The sequence below is a fragment of the Somniosus microcephalus genome, chromosome 13 (assembly GCF_052327205.1).
Source record: "Somniosus microcephalus isolate GS21.2 chromosome 13, FLI_Smic_1.0, whole genome shotgun sequence".
Taxonomy (NCBI): domain Eukaryota; kingdom Metazoa; phylum Chordata; class Chondrichthyes; order Squaliformes; family Somniosidae; genus Somniosus; species Somniosus microcephalus.
In genome coordinates this window covers 148,979,666-148,995,324 of record NC_140999.1, presented here as the reverse complement: position 1 = coordinate 148,995,324, position 15,659 = coordinate 148,979,666, and the positions used below count along the sequence as shown (strand labels likewise).

The 15,659-nt window shown below is 45.4% G+C and overlaps 1 protein-coding gene across 1 annotated transcript in view; it reads right to left on the bottom strand.

Moving 5' to 3' along the window:
• Positions 1–15,659, bottom strand: part of LOC147108646 (cadherin-4-like) — a 735,941-nt gene that overhangs the window by 169,325 nt on the left and 550,957 nt on the right. Inside the window, exon 5 of the mRNA XM_086005339.1 lies at positions 6,926–7,081. Coding sequence (XP_085861465.1) covers positions 6,926–7,081 — 156 coding nt within the window. The remainder of the gene's footprint in view (positions 1–6,925; positions 7,082–15,659) is intronic.

The window sequence follows — 15,659 nt, the reverse complement described above, 5'->3', positions numbered from 1 at the left end:
CCATTTTCATCTTTTAAGAACTTTAGCAAAGAAATATGATTTTTTTCTTTAAAATTAAACATTCGATGGGAAGGCCATTTTGATGAAATGTCTTCCCACATTTGAATGCGACAATCTAATTTATTTATTATGTTTCAATAGCTTCCTCGTGACTTAACCTCGTCAATGCACCAGTTTGTGTGTTTGCAAACCGAAAGCGCAATATTTAATGGGATGTCACATCTACTTAATGTTTACAACTCACAAGTTAGGGTTGTACTCGGTCATGGAATATAATCAGTTTTCCTCTGATCCCATTTTAAAAGACACCTGTGCTTTGTAGATTTGGAGTAAGAAATTTTACTAGTGCCAAAAACGGGCAGCCAGTTGGCGAGTTGATTGCTTCAAGCGCAGGTCGATGCCGGGCTGATTTCACAATTGGGCCTCATTTGAATGAAACAGATGACCTACGGACACCAATTGGGCATCCGAATGCGGCTCGCCGGTCAGGGCCTGGTGAATTTTGGTTGGCTCTGACGACTTGCCAGCCCTCAGACAGGTTGGGGAGCGGAGGTTCTGGGAATGGGACAGAGGCTCTGGGAGAAGGCGGAGACGAAGTAGAGGGGGTGAGCAACGGGCCGCGGTATTTTTGTGGAACCAGTTTTGCGGCTAGTTCTGGAGTGGACTCCAACAGTCCATTTAGGAACACTAGTTCGGCTGCTCAAGACCTGGTACAACTAGATGGAGCACGCACAGCACAAGCTCCACCCATTTGTGCCTGAATTTTGCATTAGGGTCCCACAATCGACAGTTGGACCTAGATTTGCATGTGTTGGGTGCCCAATGCCAGTTTCAGGCTGGCGCCTGTAACAGCTTAAAAGCGCCGGCTTCAAATGTGATAACCAGCACACTTGCAGGGCAGATCGGCTGCAGAGTTTGCTACCTGAAATTTGTCCGCGTCATTCATTTTAAACCTAAAAAAGGGCAGATGAAGTTGAATTTCTCCACCTTGTAGATTTAATTATTGTTCTCTCCACTCCACTTAAAAGCTGTACTGAAATCAGCATGTTTCTTCTAATAAAGAGAAACAAGCAATGTGAAGATAGTAATGCAAAAGACATTCTCATTCTCTAAATATCATACCACAGTCCTGATTTTTGGGAGAATGGCAAAAATGGGGTTGTGCTGGCCCATCCACCAGACCTAGGCTGCGTTGAATTTTGCATCCCTCCTGCTAATTTGCATAGGCTACTTGCATATAAAAAATTGCCCCGAGAGTTTGGCCTGTAACATGCTTGGTTAGAAATCTGGCGGGGCAGGAGCTGTTCAAGGGATGCAGCTCAACATTAAAGGGCAAGTTGTGGAGGTGGCCAAAGAATGGACGAATTATTCACAATTGCACAGTGCAGACATGTGGGCAGCACTGCTCCTTTTACTTCTGAAGGGTTGGAAGTGCTACTGAACCACACGTGCACCAAGGAGGTTTGGCCTTGTTTGGGGCTTATGACTACCCTACAGTAGAAGCACAGGTGCAAGCTATATGGAAGGATCTTGCAACTGAGTCACTGCAGCCACCCTTCCTATTTGGCTGCAAATGAGGAAGACGTTTGCCGAAACCAGGGCCAAGGTGAAGATGAGTGTGCTGCTCATTTCTGCAAACACTTTTTCAGGTGTCCACCATTTCTGGCTCTCAAATATTAACTGGGAACTACCTCATCCTCTAGGAGGCACCATTTGAAGCTTTGTACACAATCATTATCCTTTTGCACACACTCTTCATTATGCCAAAGCTGCATGGCAAACATTTTTTGAATTGCATAGGAATTAGAACATGGCAACAAGCCACTTGGCCCAATTAGACTGCTTTGGTGTTTATCCTCCACACAAGCAGTAGTGCTAATCCCTGCCTGCCCTTTTTCCATATCCCCTTATTCCCCTTTCCTTTTACCACCATCGAACCTATTCTCAAATATTGCTAACTCCAGTAGTGCATTCCACAGCCTCACAACACTTCAGCTGTGGCCTTACTAAGGTTTTACCTTGATTCACCATTACATCTTGACCTTTAAATTCTATACCTCTTGCCTCCTATTTTAGTTTTTTCTGCAAAAATTGGACACTACTCCCTCTAGGCCGGTATCCGGATCATTGATGTGCACAGTGAAAAAAAGCCCTGTGAGACACCGTTACCTATTTCTATCCACTCTGAGAAACTGCACTTATCTCAGTTTATGTTTCCTTTCTTCTAACCAGTTTTTAATTCAATTTGCAGCCCTTCCCCTAATTCCATACCCCTTAACTTCTACAATAGTCTCGTTTATGAACTTTGTCAAAACCTTTCTAAAAGTCCATGTACACCACATACATTGCACTTCCCCCATCCATCATATCTGTGACAACAACAACTTGCAATTAAAAAGCACTTTTAACATAGTAAAATGTCCCAAAGTGCTTTAGAGGAGCGTTATCAAACAAAATTTGACACTGAGCCACATAAGGAGCTATTCGGGCCGGTAACCAAAAACTTCAAAGAGGTCTTAAAGGAGGAGAGAGGGGTAGAGAGGCGGAGCGAATTCCAGAGTTTAGGGCCAAGGCAGCTGAAGGCATGGCCGCCAATGGTGGAATGATTAAAATCCGGGACGCGCAAGAGGCCGGAATTGGAGGAGCGCAGAGATCTCAGAGGTTTGCAGGGCTGGAGGAGGTTACAAGATTAGGGAGGGGCAAAGCCATGGAGGGATCTGAAAACAAGGATGAGAATTTTAAAATCAAGATGTTGCTGGACTGGGAGCCAATGTAGGCCAGCGAGCACAGGGGTGATGGGTGAATGGGACTTGGTGCGAGTGAGGATACTGGCAGCAGAGGCACCTCCTCAAAGAATGCTCATTAAGTTTGTCAAGCACGATATTCCTTTTTCAAATCTGTGTTGGCTGCTTCTAATTATTTTATTGTCAGAGATATTTAGTAATTTCTGCCAGGAATTTCCTTGGGGGTTCCCCAATTAGCTACCAAAACCTTGGTGGAAGATCCATAGAATCCCCATTTATCTGGGATTTCCACCAATCCTCTGCCAAAATTACAGTGGCTAATTGGGAGAACCCCTGAGGAAATTCTAAGCATTCAACTTTAACGATTCCAATATTTTCCCTACCACAAATGTTAAATTAACGGGCCTGTAATTACCTTTGTTAGCTCTGTTGAAAATGGGTACTACATTGGCTAATCTCCAGTCCTCAAGTATACAGCCAGCTTCAATCGAACCCTGAAATATAATTTCTAGGGCCTCCATTATTTCTTCCCCCATTTCCCTCAGGATCCCTGGATGTATCCCGCCAGGTCCCAAAGAGCTCTCAATTTGTCTGGAAGATGTGAGGGAAACTCCTTGCCATTTCTTCAACTGTACAAGCGATGGAATGGTGGTTTAACCTGAAGTTAAGCTGTGACAAGCTCATGCCTTATTGTAATTACATGTAATAGGCCTGTTTGCAGGGCTGTCTTTGAGCTGTCAGGTTTTTTTTGAAGCTGTTGGCCAGCTTTTGCTAGGTTTCTAGGTTGGCCTGTATGGTACATTATAATTTATCATATTCAGCAGATTTCAGTACTTTGGCTTACTTTCGAGCTGAACCTATATCTTTTTACTGATATATTTGTAGAACACTTTACTGTTCTTTTAAATATTTTTTGAGTTACTAATGTAACAATCTTTTTTTTTAATCTTTGATCTCTAACCAAATCAACTCTCTCTGTACTTCTTTTGTGCATATCAGTCCTCCCCGCAAAACAATTAGCAAGGGAGTAGCATTCTATAGAGTATACCATAAAACATTGCATGAGTCAGAAGGTTGTGGGTTCGAGCCCCTCTCCAGAGATTTGAGCACATAATCTAGTCTGGCACTCCAGTGCACTGAAGGAGTGCTGCGCTGCTGGAGTTGCAGTATTTAAGATGAGACTTTCAGAGAAGCTTGTTAGATTGTGCTCGGGTTCCAATTTGAACTGAGAACTCACTTTGTGATTAAAAGACAATGGGGGTGATTTTCCCTAGATACTTTAGGCACTAAAGAGCCTCTGAGGTGGCCAAGATGAGGTCTTGATAGCAATGCCAACTTGGTAAAGGAGTTGAAGCATGTGTTAGGAACGGCTGCCCAGAGGATCTTTAAGGGGCTGATTGCCAATTAAATTGCCTGCTAGCACTCATTAAAGAGGCTGCATGGCATTTTGGTGGCTAGCACTTCAATTAACGCCCTCTCCTAACAGCGACCAGCTGAATAGGAGTAAACAAGTCATTGTTGAGGATTTCGAGTGTGACTTAAAGCCATGCTCAGCTTTCACTGTACACTTGCTGTTATTGGCTTGAAGAGGACTTTTGAGACACATCGGGAGACTTTCTGGGACAGTTTGTCAAGACTTCACCAACACTCTTATCAACATTTATTCTGGAGATTCTTGGAGGACTTCACCTAAAAAGAGTGTGTGCTGTGCTACTCTTCCGTATTGGACACCTTATAGGAGTCACCAGGAGAAAGGAGGTGCTTGGTCATGGACATCTTTCTGGGGGTCCCTCTTGTTCTGGAGGAGGAATGGGAGGAGGACATGAGGCCAAGCAGAGCAGCACCATCTGCTGCAGGAGCGAGGAAGAGGAGGGACAGGAGGGCAAGGTAGTTCCTTCCCCCCCTTGAGGTAAAGGACATCCCTCCTCATCTGGACCAAAATTGCATGCTGAAAGCAGATGTGTCTTGTTAGCACAGCACCCATTTAGCGCCTGTTTTCACCCTTTCACCAAAATAACCCCCAGTGTCTGCAGAAAACTGGAACGTCCAGATCAGTTTATACCATCAAGGCCCCTTTGTGTCTTTACCAACTGGAGTCATAAAGATAGTTGTGTATTCTTTGTGTAGTTCTGACCTTCTGGTAGATAAATCGATGGGTCTTACAACATATAAGGAGTTGCATTTACCCTTTCCCCTAGATGTAGTTAGACAGGCAGCTTATGAGTGAAGGCCGTGGATCTCTACCATAGACAGAGGCCTAGAAATTCAGTTGTTTGCGCCAGCCGCTAGCGCCTTAGGAGGAGATGTGGGGCGCTAGGCGGCTAGCGGCTGGGCGCTGCGCGATCTGCGCCTCTCCCCAACTGCAGTAAAGATTTAGCGGCGGCGCAAAGCCTTTGCGTGCGCTCAGCTGCGCGCGCAGATCCTGATGTCATTTCATCGTGCAACACCCTTTGTGCGCCCCAAACAGGAAATAGCAACACCCTATTGCGCGCCTGGCGCCCCTAGCGACTGGTGGAGGGGAACGGTTCCCAGTCGCTGCGGGGTGCGGGGGGCGCTAATTAAAGGGGACTCCTCCTGCAGTAGAAATGGCAGCCATTTTGCAACACTCCTTCTTTGTGAGAGACGGATCTTTGCAGAGAGACAAAGGTAGAGAGCTTTCTGGTTTGGCTCAACACTTGCACAGGTACTTGTGGCTTCAGGCCACAGCTTTGCACTTGTCTTTAACTTCAGAGCCATAGCATTGACTGGAAACATATAATGGGGGCTGCAATGGGTGCAAACGTTGGCCTTCTCCATAGTCCTGGGCGTTGTCCAGATCAAGCAGCAGTGGTCAGGCCTTGCTTCAGGGCTGCAGTGTGCAGGGCGTGGCAGGCAAACAAATCCACCCTCCCCCTTTAAGAGCTCACCGGCGCCAGAGTGTCTGCCGTCAATCAGCAACTCGCCGCACCTGCGCTGCGCCCGCCCTCGGGGGTTTCGCCCTGTGCCGCCGGCTTAGCGCCTAATGATAGTCGTGCATCACCTGTTTTAGCGCAGCAGCAACCTCTTGGGGCGATGCCACTGAATATCGGCGAAGGTGGCGCGAAGTTGCGCCGGGCGCAAACTTTAGCGGCCGCCCGGCTGTAGCGCCCCAAATGTGGCTATACTGAATTTCTAGGCCAGAGAGTCTCTGGAATGCTGAGCTAATGGAAGTTAGCATAAACTAAGGGTAAAAGTCATAGAAGGTATATGATGTAATGGCCTGGAGCTGAGTGCATTATAATGGTCTGATTATTATACAAAGTGAGGTAAATTGAGGATTGGGCACTCTGCTAATGAACTCAGCAACTGTAGCGCGAGATTGTCTGCAGCCCTCGCATCATGTGTTGATTGTGGGTATCATTTCCTCTAATAAATCTATAAGCAAAAGACACTGCACCTTGATTTCTCATTTCTGGCACAGAGAGAACGACTCTAAGCTCCTCTCACCAACAGTTCTAACATAGATGTTAAACCGAGGCCCCTCAGATGGACATAAAAGATCCCATGGCACTATTTGAAGAAGATTTGGGAGTTCTCCCAGTGTCTGGCTAATATTTATCTCTGAAGGAACATAATTAAAACAAATTATCTGGTCATTTATCTCATTGCTGTTTGTTGGACCTTGCTCTGCATAAATTAGCTGTAACGATTCCCTACATTACATCAGTGACTTGGGTGCCATAAAAATGCAACTTATTTCTTTCTTATTTAGTTTATATCCAATTGAAGAAAACTGCAAGTACTAATACTGAAATATTGAAGGACACAAGACCAATCTGTAACTGCAAGACTTGAACATTTTGAGTTTCTTCAGTAGTAATGTTATGTACAATTAAAGAAAACTGATCAGCAGTTGATAGATTTTGATTAGCAAATTTTTCAAGACAGTCTAAACCAGTAGGGCACTAGATATGCCACCATTCATCGGCAACATCAATATGGGAAGCCCAACATTGTGACCATTTTGAAAAATCAAACTACTCTCCGACAATCATTAGTCCAAATACTGCACTCTTTCTGGAAGAATGAGCAATTTTAATGCAACCTCTACACACCTTTTAACTAGCAGTAATTAGGATTTTTTTCCTGTTCTTAGTCTACTAGCATGAAGGGTAGTTTGAAACCGAAGAAATAAAAATAAAATTGAAAGGGTGGGCTCTTACATGAAAAGATGCAATATCCTCACGATCCAGGGGTTTGGTGACGTGCATCCTACCAGCAACCTGATCAATACTGAAGACCTCCATGGGTGGCTGATCCGCACCGGGTCCAGTGATACTGTATCGGATCTGGATCTCCCTGTCTTTATCTGACCGTATCTGAAATCAAAACACAATGAACTGTTGACAGTTTATCAAAAATACTATTAGATGATGTAATTATAAGACAACTATATTAAGTGGCTAAAGTTGGGTGACTAACACATTTTTAACACACACCATTTTTTATATCATGGAATTATTCAATGAGAAACAACATTTATTTCTCGCAGTCAGTGTGTGACAGCAAATTCACTTGCTGAATTGAATTTTAAACTTCAAATTTGTAGACAATAGAAAGTTGACCAAAACATTCATTCAGTTGGAATATTCCATTGCCAAATTGGCAAGAAGTTGCTCTTCATTTTTAATGACATTTCCAACTGTGTGCTTGCAATGCTAGGCAAGCAGTTTAGAACAGGTTATAACGTTTAATACTTTTCACTCCCTTTAATTAGGATGGTTAAAAGTTCCATTATATACACAGAAGAGTTCTTTCATCCTCATGGCCAAGTAGCAAACTTTGAAATATGGATAAAGGAAAAGATTTCAAATGGTTAACTATTAAATGGCCATGCTTCAATATAAAATGGAGCATAAATATTCCATCTTTGACCTCAAACATCAGTATAAACTCCTCATTGGCATAAATAAAATGGAAATGAATAAGTTTAAGATAGTCTATAAAGTCTGCTGCAAGGTCCTTCCGTACTGAGGGTATGTAAACTTTTCTGTAAAATCTGTGTGAAGAAACTCTTTTGTAACTTTTGTATTTTTCAATATATGTTGAACAACTAGAGTTGTAGAACAGGTCAAGTGTGGATAAGAGAGAGGTTTATTATTTCACCTCTAGACTAGACTGATGGGACAAGTGTGTCCTCGCTCTGATAACTGTAACCATCCTAAATAAAATTAGTTTGGGCAGGCTCAACCCACTCCCTACAAGGGACAAGTCCATAGCACAAAACTACACAAGTCATAGAGACCAAAGGCTGCCTCATTTGGTAAAGAGAAATTCACAATGATAACAGTAGGGAATGCATTTTTGAGGTTGAGTTCAAGGCATGGTGCTGGGACAGAGTAAAAGGACTGTTGCACTGAACATGTCTTATGCTTTGGAGAGGTCAATGTTAAAACTGGATGCAAATTATGCAAAAATGTCTAATTTTTCCAGGCTGAATATCTCTCATCTTGATCAGCACAAATATTCTTGCTCAAATATTTTTTAAATATGCAAGATATATTAAAATGTAGTCTGGAAGATCACAGTTAGTTAACACATTGTCGCAATAAACTTTAATGAATGTATAATGCTTTGTAAGATATGAGAATTTATAATTAGTCTACAACAAAATATTTGTAGTATTAATATATACCTTTGTTAACAATCTTAGGCAGTCCCTCAGAACTGAGGATGACTTGCTTCCACATTAAAAATGAGCTCGCAGGTGGCTGATTAGTCCAATGCGGGACCTACAGTCTCTGTCACAGGAGGGGCAGACGGTGGTTGAAGGGGCGGGTGGGTGGGGTGCTTGGGTTGACGTGCGCTCCTTGCGCTTGCGCTTGCTCCCAGCGAAGAGACTCGAGGTGTTCGGCGCCTTCCCGGATGCTTCTCCTCCACTTTGTGTGGTCTTGGGCCAGGGATTCCCAGGTGTCGGTGGGGATGTTGCACTTTTTCAAGGAGGTTTTGAGGGTGTCCTTGAAGCGTTTCCTCTGCCCACCTGGGGCTCTCTTGCCGTGCCGGAGCTCCGAGTAGAGCACTTGTTTTGGGAGTCTTGTATCGGGCATGCAGACAATGTGACCCGACCATTGGAGCGGATTGAGCGTGGTCAGAGCTTCGATGCTGGGTGTGGTAAACCACTTTTATCGTTCACTATCGTTACACTATGGTTATCACTGTTTATATCGTTACACTATGGTTATCACTGTTTACACTGTTGTATCACTACACAAGGTCACCTCTTGTCACGCTGTTATACCTGGGCTGACCACAGCTGACTCCGCCCATGACTCCGCCTGCTTGCCCAGGTATAAAGGTGGTCGACTGGCTGGTATTCCTCCTTGTTGGACCCGATCACCCACGAGGGTGGGCTCTGTTATTTAGCCAATAAAAACCTATAGTTACTATCTTAACTCGTCGCTTTTCATTGGATGAATTGATAGGTATATCACTGGGGATGTTGGCCTGAGCAAGAACACCGATGTTGGTGCGCCTATCCTGCCAATGGATTTGCAGGATCTTGCGGAGGCAGCGTTGGTTGTACCTCTCCAGTGCTTTGAGGTGCCTGCTGTACATGGTCCATGTCTCTGAGGCATACAGCAGGGCAGGTATCACTGCTGCCCTGTAGACCATGAGCTTAGTGCCGGGTTTGAGGTCCTGGTCTTCAAACACTCTCTTCCTCAGGCGACCGAAGGCTGCACTGGCACACTGAAGGCGGTGTTGGACTTCGTCGTCGACGTCTGCCCTTGTTGACACTAGGCTCCCAAGGTATGGAAAGTGGTCCACGTTGTCCAAGGCCTTGTCATGAATTTTGATGATCGGGGGGCAGCACTGTGTGGCAGGGGCAGGTTGGTAGAGGACCTTTGTCTTACGGATGTTTAGTGTAAGGCCGATGCTCTCGTATGCTTCAGTGAAGGTGTTTACGATGGTTTGGAGTTCGACCTCCGAGTGAGCGCAGGCGCAAGCATCGTCCGCATACTGTAATTCGACGACAGAGGATGGGACGACCTTGGAGTTGGACTGGAGGCGACGGAGGTTGAACAGTTTCCCGTTTATGCTGTAAATTAGCTCCACTCCAATGGGGAGCTTACTGAAGGTGAGATGGAGCATTGCAGCAAGGAAGATTGAGAAGAGCATTGGTGCGATGACACAGCCTTGCTTGACCCCAGTTCGTACGTGAATTGGGTCTGTGGTGGAACCGTTGGTCAGGATCACGGCCTGCATGTCGTCGTGAAGCAGGCGGAGGATAATGACAAACTTTTGAGGGCAGCCGAATTTGAGGAGGACACTCCATAATCCCTCAAGGTTGACAGTGTCGAAGGCCTTTGTGAGATCAAAGAAGGCCATGTACAGCAGTTGGTGCTGTTCCCTGCATTTCTCTTGTAATTGACGTGCGGTGAAGATCATGTCCATTGTGCCCCTTAGTGGGCGGAATCCGCATTGCGACTCTGGGAGGAGCTCTTCGGCCACTGGGAGAAGGCGATTGAGGAGGATACTTGCGATGACTTTCCCTGTGGCAGATAGCAGGGAAACTCCTCTGTAATTACCGCAATCGGACTTGTCACCTTTCTTGAAGATGGTCACAATTACGGCGTCTCTGCGATCCCCTGGCATGCTCTCCTTCCAGATAAGAGAAATGAGTTCATGAATTTGCACCAGTAGTGCTTCTCCGCCATGCTTTAGCGCCTCGGCGGGGATTCCATCTGCTCCTGAGGCCTTGTTGTTCTTCAGTTGTCGGATGGCCTTTTCAACCTCATGCCGGGCTGGGGTTGTGCTGAGATGGTGGCGGGTGGCATGCTGTGGGATGGAGTTGAGGACACTCGTGTCAAAGACAGAGTCGTGGTTAAGGAGATCTTCAAAGTGCTCCTTCCATCGGGCACTGACTGCTTCCCTGTCCTTAATGAGTACCTCTCCATTCTTGGCTCGCAGTGGGGAAGGGCCTTGGGTGCTTGGGCCGTAGATGGTCTTGACTGTGCTAAAGAATCCATGCATGTCGTGGTTGTCGGCTAGCTGCTGGATCTCCTGCGCTTTCTCCACCCACCATCTGTTCTTTAGGTCGCGAGTTTTTTGTTGGACCTCGGCCTTCAGGCTTCTGTAGAGCTGCTTTCTTGCTCTTGAGTTCTGTTGCTGTTTCCAGATCAGGAATGCCTTGCGCTTGTGACTTATTAGCTCCTAGATCTCCTGGTCATTCTCGTCGAACCAGTCTTGGTGTTTCCTGGTTGAGTGACCGAGCGTCTCTTCACAGGTGCTGATTATGGAGGCCTTGAGTGCAGGCCAGACGCTGTGGGCACTCTGTGTCTCTGCATCACTGGGAGTCATCAGGTTGTTTGTGAGGCACAGGCTGAATAGGGCTTTCTTAATAGTTGTTCAGTATCTAATAGCTTCTTACATTTGTGATACTCAAAACATATTGGACCCTCTGTCCTTTAGAAGATGTTGCCATACAAAAAGAATACACTTCCCTAATAATGGTCCTTGTGACTACATTTTCATAGTAGAGTTGCAGAACCATAGATATAAAGACCTGAATTTCTCCTCCGTCCATATAGTAAAGTACCTGCTCTCCTCCTCCTCGGTGACCTTGGTCTAGCCCAGATTGATGGGAATTTTTTTTTAAGTCTCCTGCCACTACGGCTTGTATAAATCAGGCACATAAGAAAGTACAACTCTAGAGAACTTAATTTAAAAAAAAATTAATAGGGAAGAAAACTAATTATATCGTCCTTCTCCATTTTATTTTGTGCTTGTATGGATCCAGTTTGTTACACATTCATAACCTATATTACCATTTAAATCTATCCTTTGAATGCTTCATGATGCAGCACTGCTGTTTAGTTCTCCCTGGCAATGCACCAACAAACTTATTTAAATCTCTCAAACAATGGGCCAGATTTTTCTGAAAAAATAATGGCATCTGAACAACGCCTACCATTATTAATGCGCAAACCAGTCAGAAACTTGTAGCGAGGAAGAAATAACCCCCATAGGTTGTGAGTTACCACAAGTGGCTGGACGACTTGTGCTGCTCCGCCGTTAGCTTCACAAAAATGACATCTCACCCTTAACCTCCCCGTGATTTTCATGAAGTTGCTGCATTTGCACCTGAATTGCCCATTAAACACGTCACAGAAAGCCAAGTCTAGTAACTAACAGCGCAAGTACCTCTAACGCTGTGATAATTGTTAATGACTGCCAATCACTTCTTTGGCCATTATCAGCTCGTACTTCCAGCCACTTTGTGGGCAAAATTTTTAACACCTAAGCGTGCACGAACAAATCTAATTAACAGGGCATGGCGCGAGGCGCTCCACTCCAGCAAAATCTGCGCCAATATTAGAGTTTATTTGCTTTATTCAAGACTGTTGTGCAAATATAGAAATGAGGTATTTCTCATGTTTTACTTTCATTTGATTGACTATACTTTGTAAGCAAGAAGCAAGGCTGGCACTTTATAAACAGTGTGACTTGAAAAATAAATGACCAGGGTTCCCAGTCCCGACTGTAATCCAGCAAACCCAGCTGAATCTGTACGTATGCAGACAACAACGGAGGATGGAAATCACACACACACACAGATCAAAAGAGAAACAAATGCACAGACCAAATCACAGTGTGATACACACAGACACATTCAGAGAGAGAGAGAGAGAGAGAGAGAGGGAGAGAGAGAGAGAATTTCTTACTGCGGCACTGTTGAGATCAGTTGCTCTCATGCATGAACTGCAAGTGCAGCATTTTTTAGGACGGGGGGCTATAAATTGAGAACCTGTGTTCAAAGGTAAATCTTTAATAGGCATTTTGTCTGTGTATTTGTTTGCATGTCTGCTTCTCATTGCATCCATGTATCTGTATTGGTCTTTCCTTTCCTCTGATTTTTCTGAACTTAACTCTTCTTTCTTGACTGCAGAGAGTTCATGATGGGTGAAGTTCTGAAAGCGCAGACACCCTCTGGTATCTCACCCTAGTGTAACCCTGGACAATAACTGTCAGCTCAACTATCTTCAGCTGCTTCAACAATAACCTTCCCTCCACCATAAGGTCAGGAGTGGTGTTGTTCACTGACGATCCACAGTGTTCATGAAGCTCCACTCCCAACTCCTTGGATAATGAAGCAGCCCATGCCAGCCAACAGCAGGACATCCTTCTCCAACGCCTCTCCACTGTCATCCAGCTGGGTGGGACGGCACTCGCCTGGTTCCATTCTTATCTATCTAATCATAGCCAGAGAATCACTTGCAATGGCTTCCCTTCCTGCTCCCGCATTGTTACCTCTGGTGTTCCCCAAGGATATATCCTTGGCCCACCTCCTATTTCTCATCTACATGCTGCCCCTTGGCAACATCATCTGAAAACACAGCGTCAGTTTTCATATGTATGCTAACGACACCTAGCTCTACCTCACCATCACTTCTCTCGACCCCTCCACAGTCTCTGAATTGTCAGACAGCTTGTACGACTCCAGTTCTGGATGAGCAGAAATTTTCTCCTATTAAATATTGGGAAGACTGAAGCCATTGTTTTCGGTCCCCACCACAAACTCCATTCCCTAGCCACTGACCCCATCCCTCTCCCTAACATCTGTCTGAGGCTGAACCACACTGTTCGCAACCTTGGTATCATATTTGACCCCGAAATGAGCTTCCAACCACATATCCGCAGCATAACTAAGACCGCCTACTTCCACCTCCGTAACATCAGCCCTTGCCTCAGCTCATCTGCTACTGAAACCCTCATCCATGCCTTTGTTACCTCTAGACTTGATTATTCCAATGCACTCCCGGCTGGCCTCCCACATTCTACCCTATGTAAACTTGAGGTCATCCCAAAACTCGGCTGCCTGTGTCCTAACTCGCACCAAGTCCCATTCACCCATCACCCCTGTGCTCGCTGATCTACATTGGCTCCCTGTTAAGCAACGCCTCGATTTCAAAATTCTCATCCTTATTTTCAAATCCCGCCATGGCCTCGACCCTCCCTATCTCTGTAATCTCCTTCAGACCCACAACCCCACCCAGAGATATCTGGGCTCCTCTAATTCTGCCCTCCTGAGCATCCCTGATTATAATCGCTCAACCATTGGTGGCCATGCCTTCTGTTGCCTAGGCCCTAAGCTCTGCCTCTCTACCCTCCTTTAAGATGCTCCTTAAAACCTACCTCTATAACCAAGCTTTTGGTCACTGCCCTAAATTTCTCCTTATGTGACTTGGTGTCAAATGTTTTGTCTTATAATACTCCTGTGGAGAGCCTTGGGACATTTTACTATGTTAAAGATACTATATAAATACAAGTTGTTGTTGTTGTTATTGTTGTTGAATAACATGCAGGCTTGGTCGGACAAATGGCAGGTAACAATTGCACCACATAAATGCCATGTAATGACCATCTTGAACGAGAGAGAGCCCAACCCTCTCCCCTTGACCCTCAATGGCACTACCATTGCCAAATCCCCCACCATCAACAGCCTGACAGATGGATTTTACTCACTGTAGTCAGAAAAGCTGGAGCCTCATCTGTTGCTTGGGCGGTGCTCAACGCCCACCAGGCAGACCTGATCATCTGCGTCAGCTAATGCTGTTGCCACTTACCTACTAAAAGTGGCAAGAGGCTCCCGCAATAATGTCTTCAAATGGAAAGTACATGATGAATTACGCCACATTCAATGAAACACTCTGAACCAGGCACCCTACCAGCCTTTACACCATCAGAACTCACTCTGTGCCACGTAATATGAAGCCTGGTACCTCAGCCGGCTATGATAATATACACCCTGAAGTTTTGAAGAACCTTTATTGACAAGCTTGTAATTGGCTATCACTTTTCTTCACTCAAGCCGTCCTTGAAGGCTAAGTTCCAGCTGTATTGTGCAGAGCAAAGATTGTTGACCTACTTAAGCCAGGCAAGCACCTGCAGTTACTTGCAAGCTACTGACCAATCTCCCACTGAGTGCTTGCTATAAGATGCTCAAGTGATTGGTTCTCCAGCATCATATCAATCCAGCAGGAGATGCTGCACTGAGCTCACACCAAGCTGGTTTCCACCATGGCTGCAGCACTTGTGGCAAATTACTTGCCCATACCACCTTCATTGAACATGGCTTTCAGAAAAAACTTAACATTGGTGTTGTCTTCCTCAATCTAACCACAGCCTATGGCATGGTCTGGCATACTGGTCTCCTGTCATATTGGGCCACCTGCTTGGTTGAAGTACTGCTAGAACGACGACATGTCAGAGTGCACGTGGCGGACTGCACCAGCTTGTGGAGACACCAAATCAATGGCCTCCCCCAGGAATCAGTTCTAGCACCACTCCTTTTTAATCTGTACATAAATGACCTGTCCGCGACCAGATTGCAGAAATTCATCTCTGCTGACAGTGCCTTTGCTACTCAAGCTATTGACTTTTCCACCTTGGGAACCACACTCACTAATGATACGAAACTTATGGCAAAGTACAACCAAGTACCACAAAGACTGTGGGCAGGATTTTCATTGGGCCGTGGAGTCGGGATTGTAATGTATGTACCTTTAAGGGGGGAACTACTTTCTACAGTTCATGTATACTGTAGTACCGGCAGTGACCACACCTGTATATAACGCTGAGTAGTAATCTGTTGTTTCAGTTGCAGTTTGAATCACATTGAGTAAACACCTGTTGTACTGTTCTCTGCAGTCCTTTTCTTATTATTACACGGACGTAACAGTGGCGACGAGCAAGTTTGAACCTACCTGCAACACTGCATCACCTCCCAGGGATTTGCTCCTGGAGAACAGTGGAAGAAGGTCGAGTCCAGAAGCACGGGCGTCGACCACGGGCAACCGCCCAGTCATCCAGCGGAGATTTGAGCATTGCAGGGGAGGCTGTCGAGAGACAGGCTTGGCTTTCCAGTCACGGTGGTCCAGCGAAATGGGCTGGCAACAG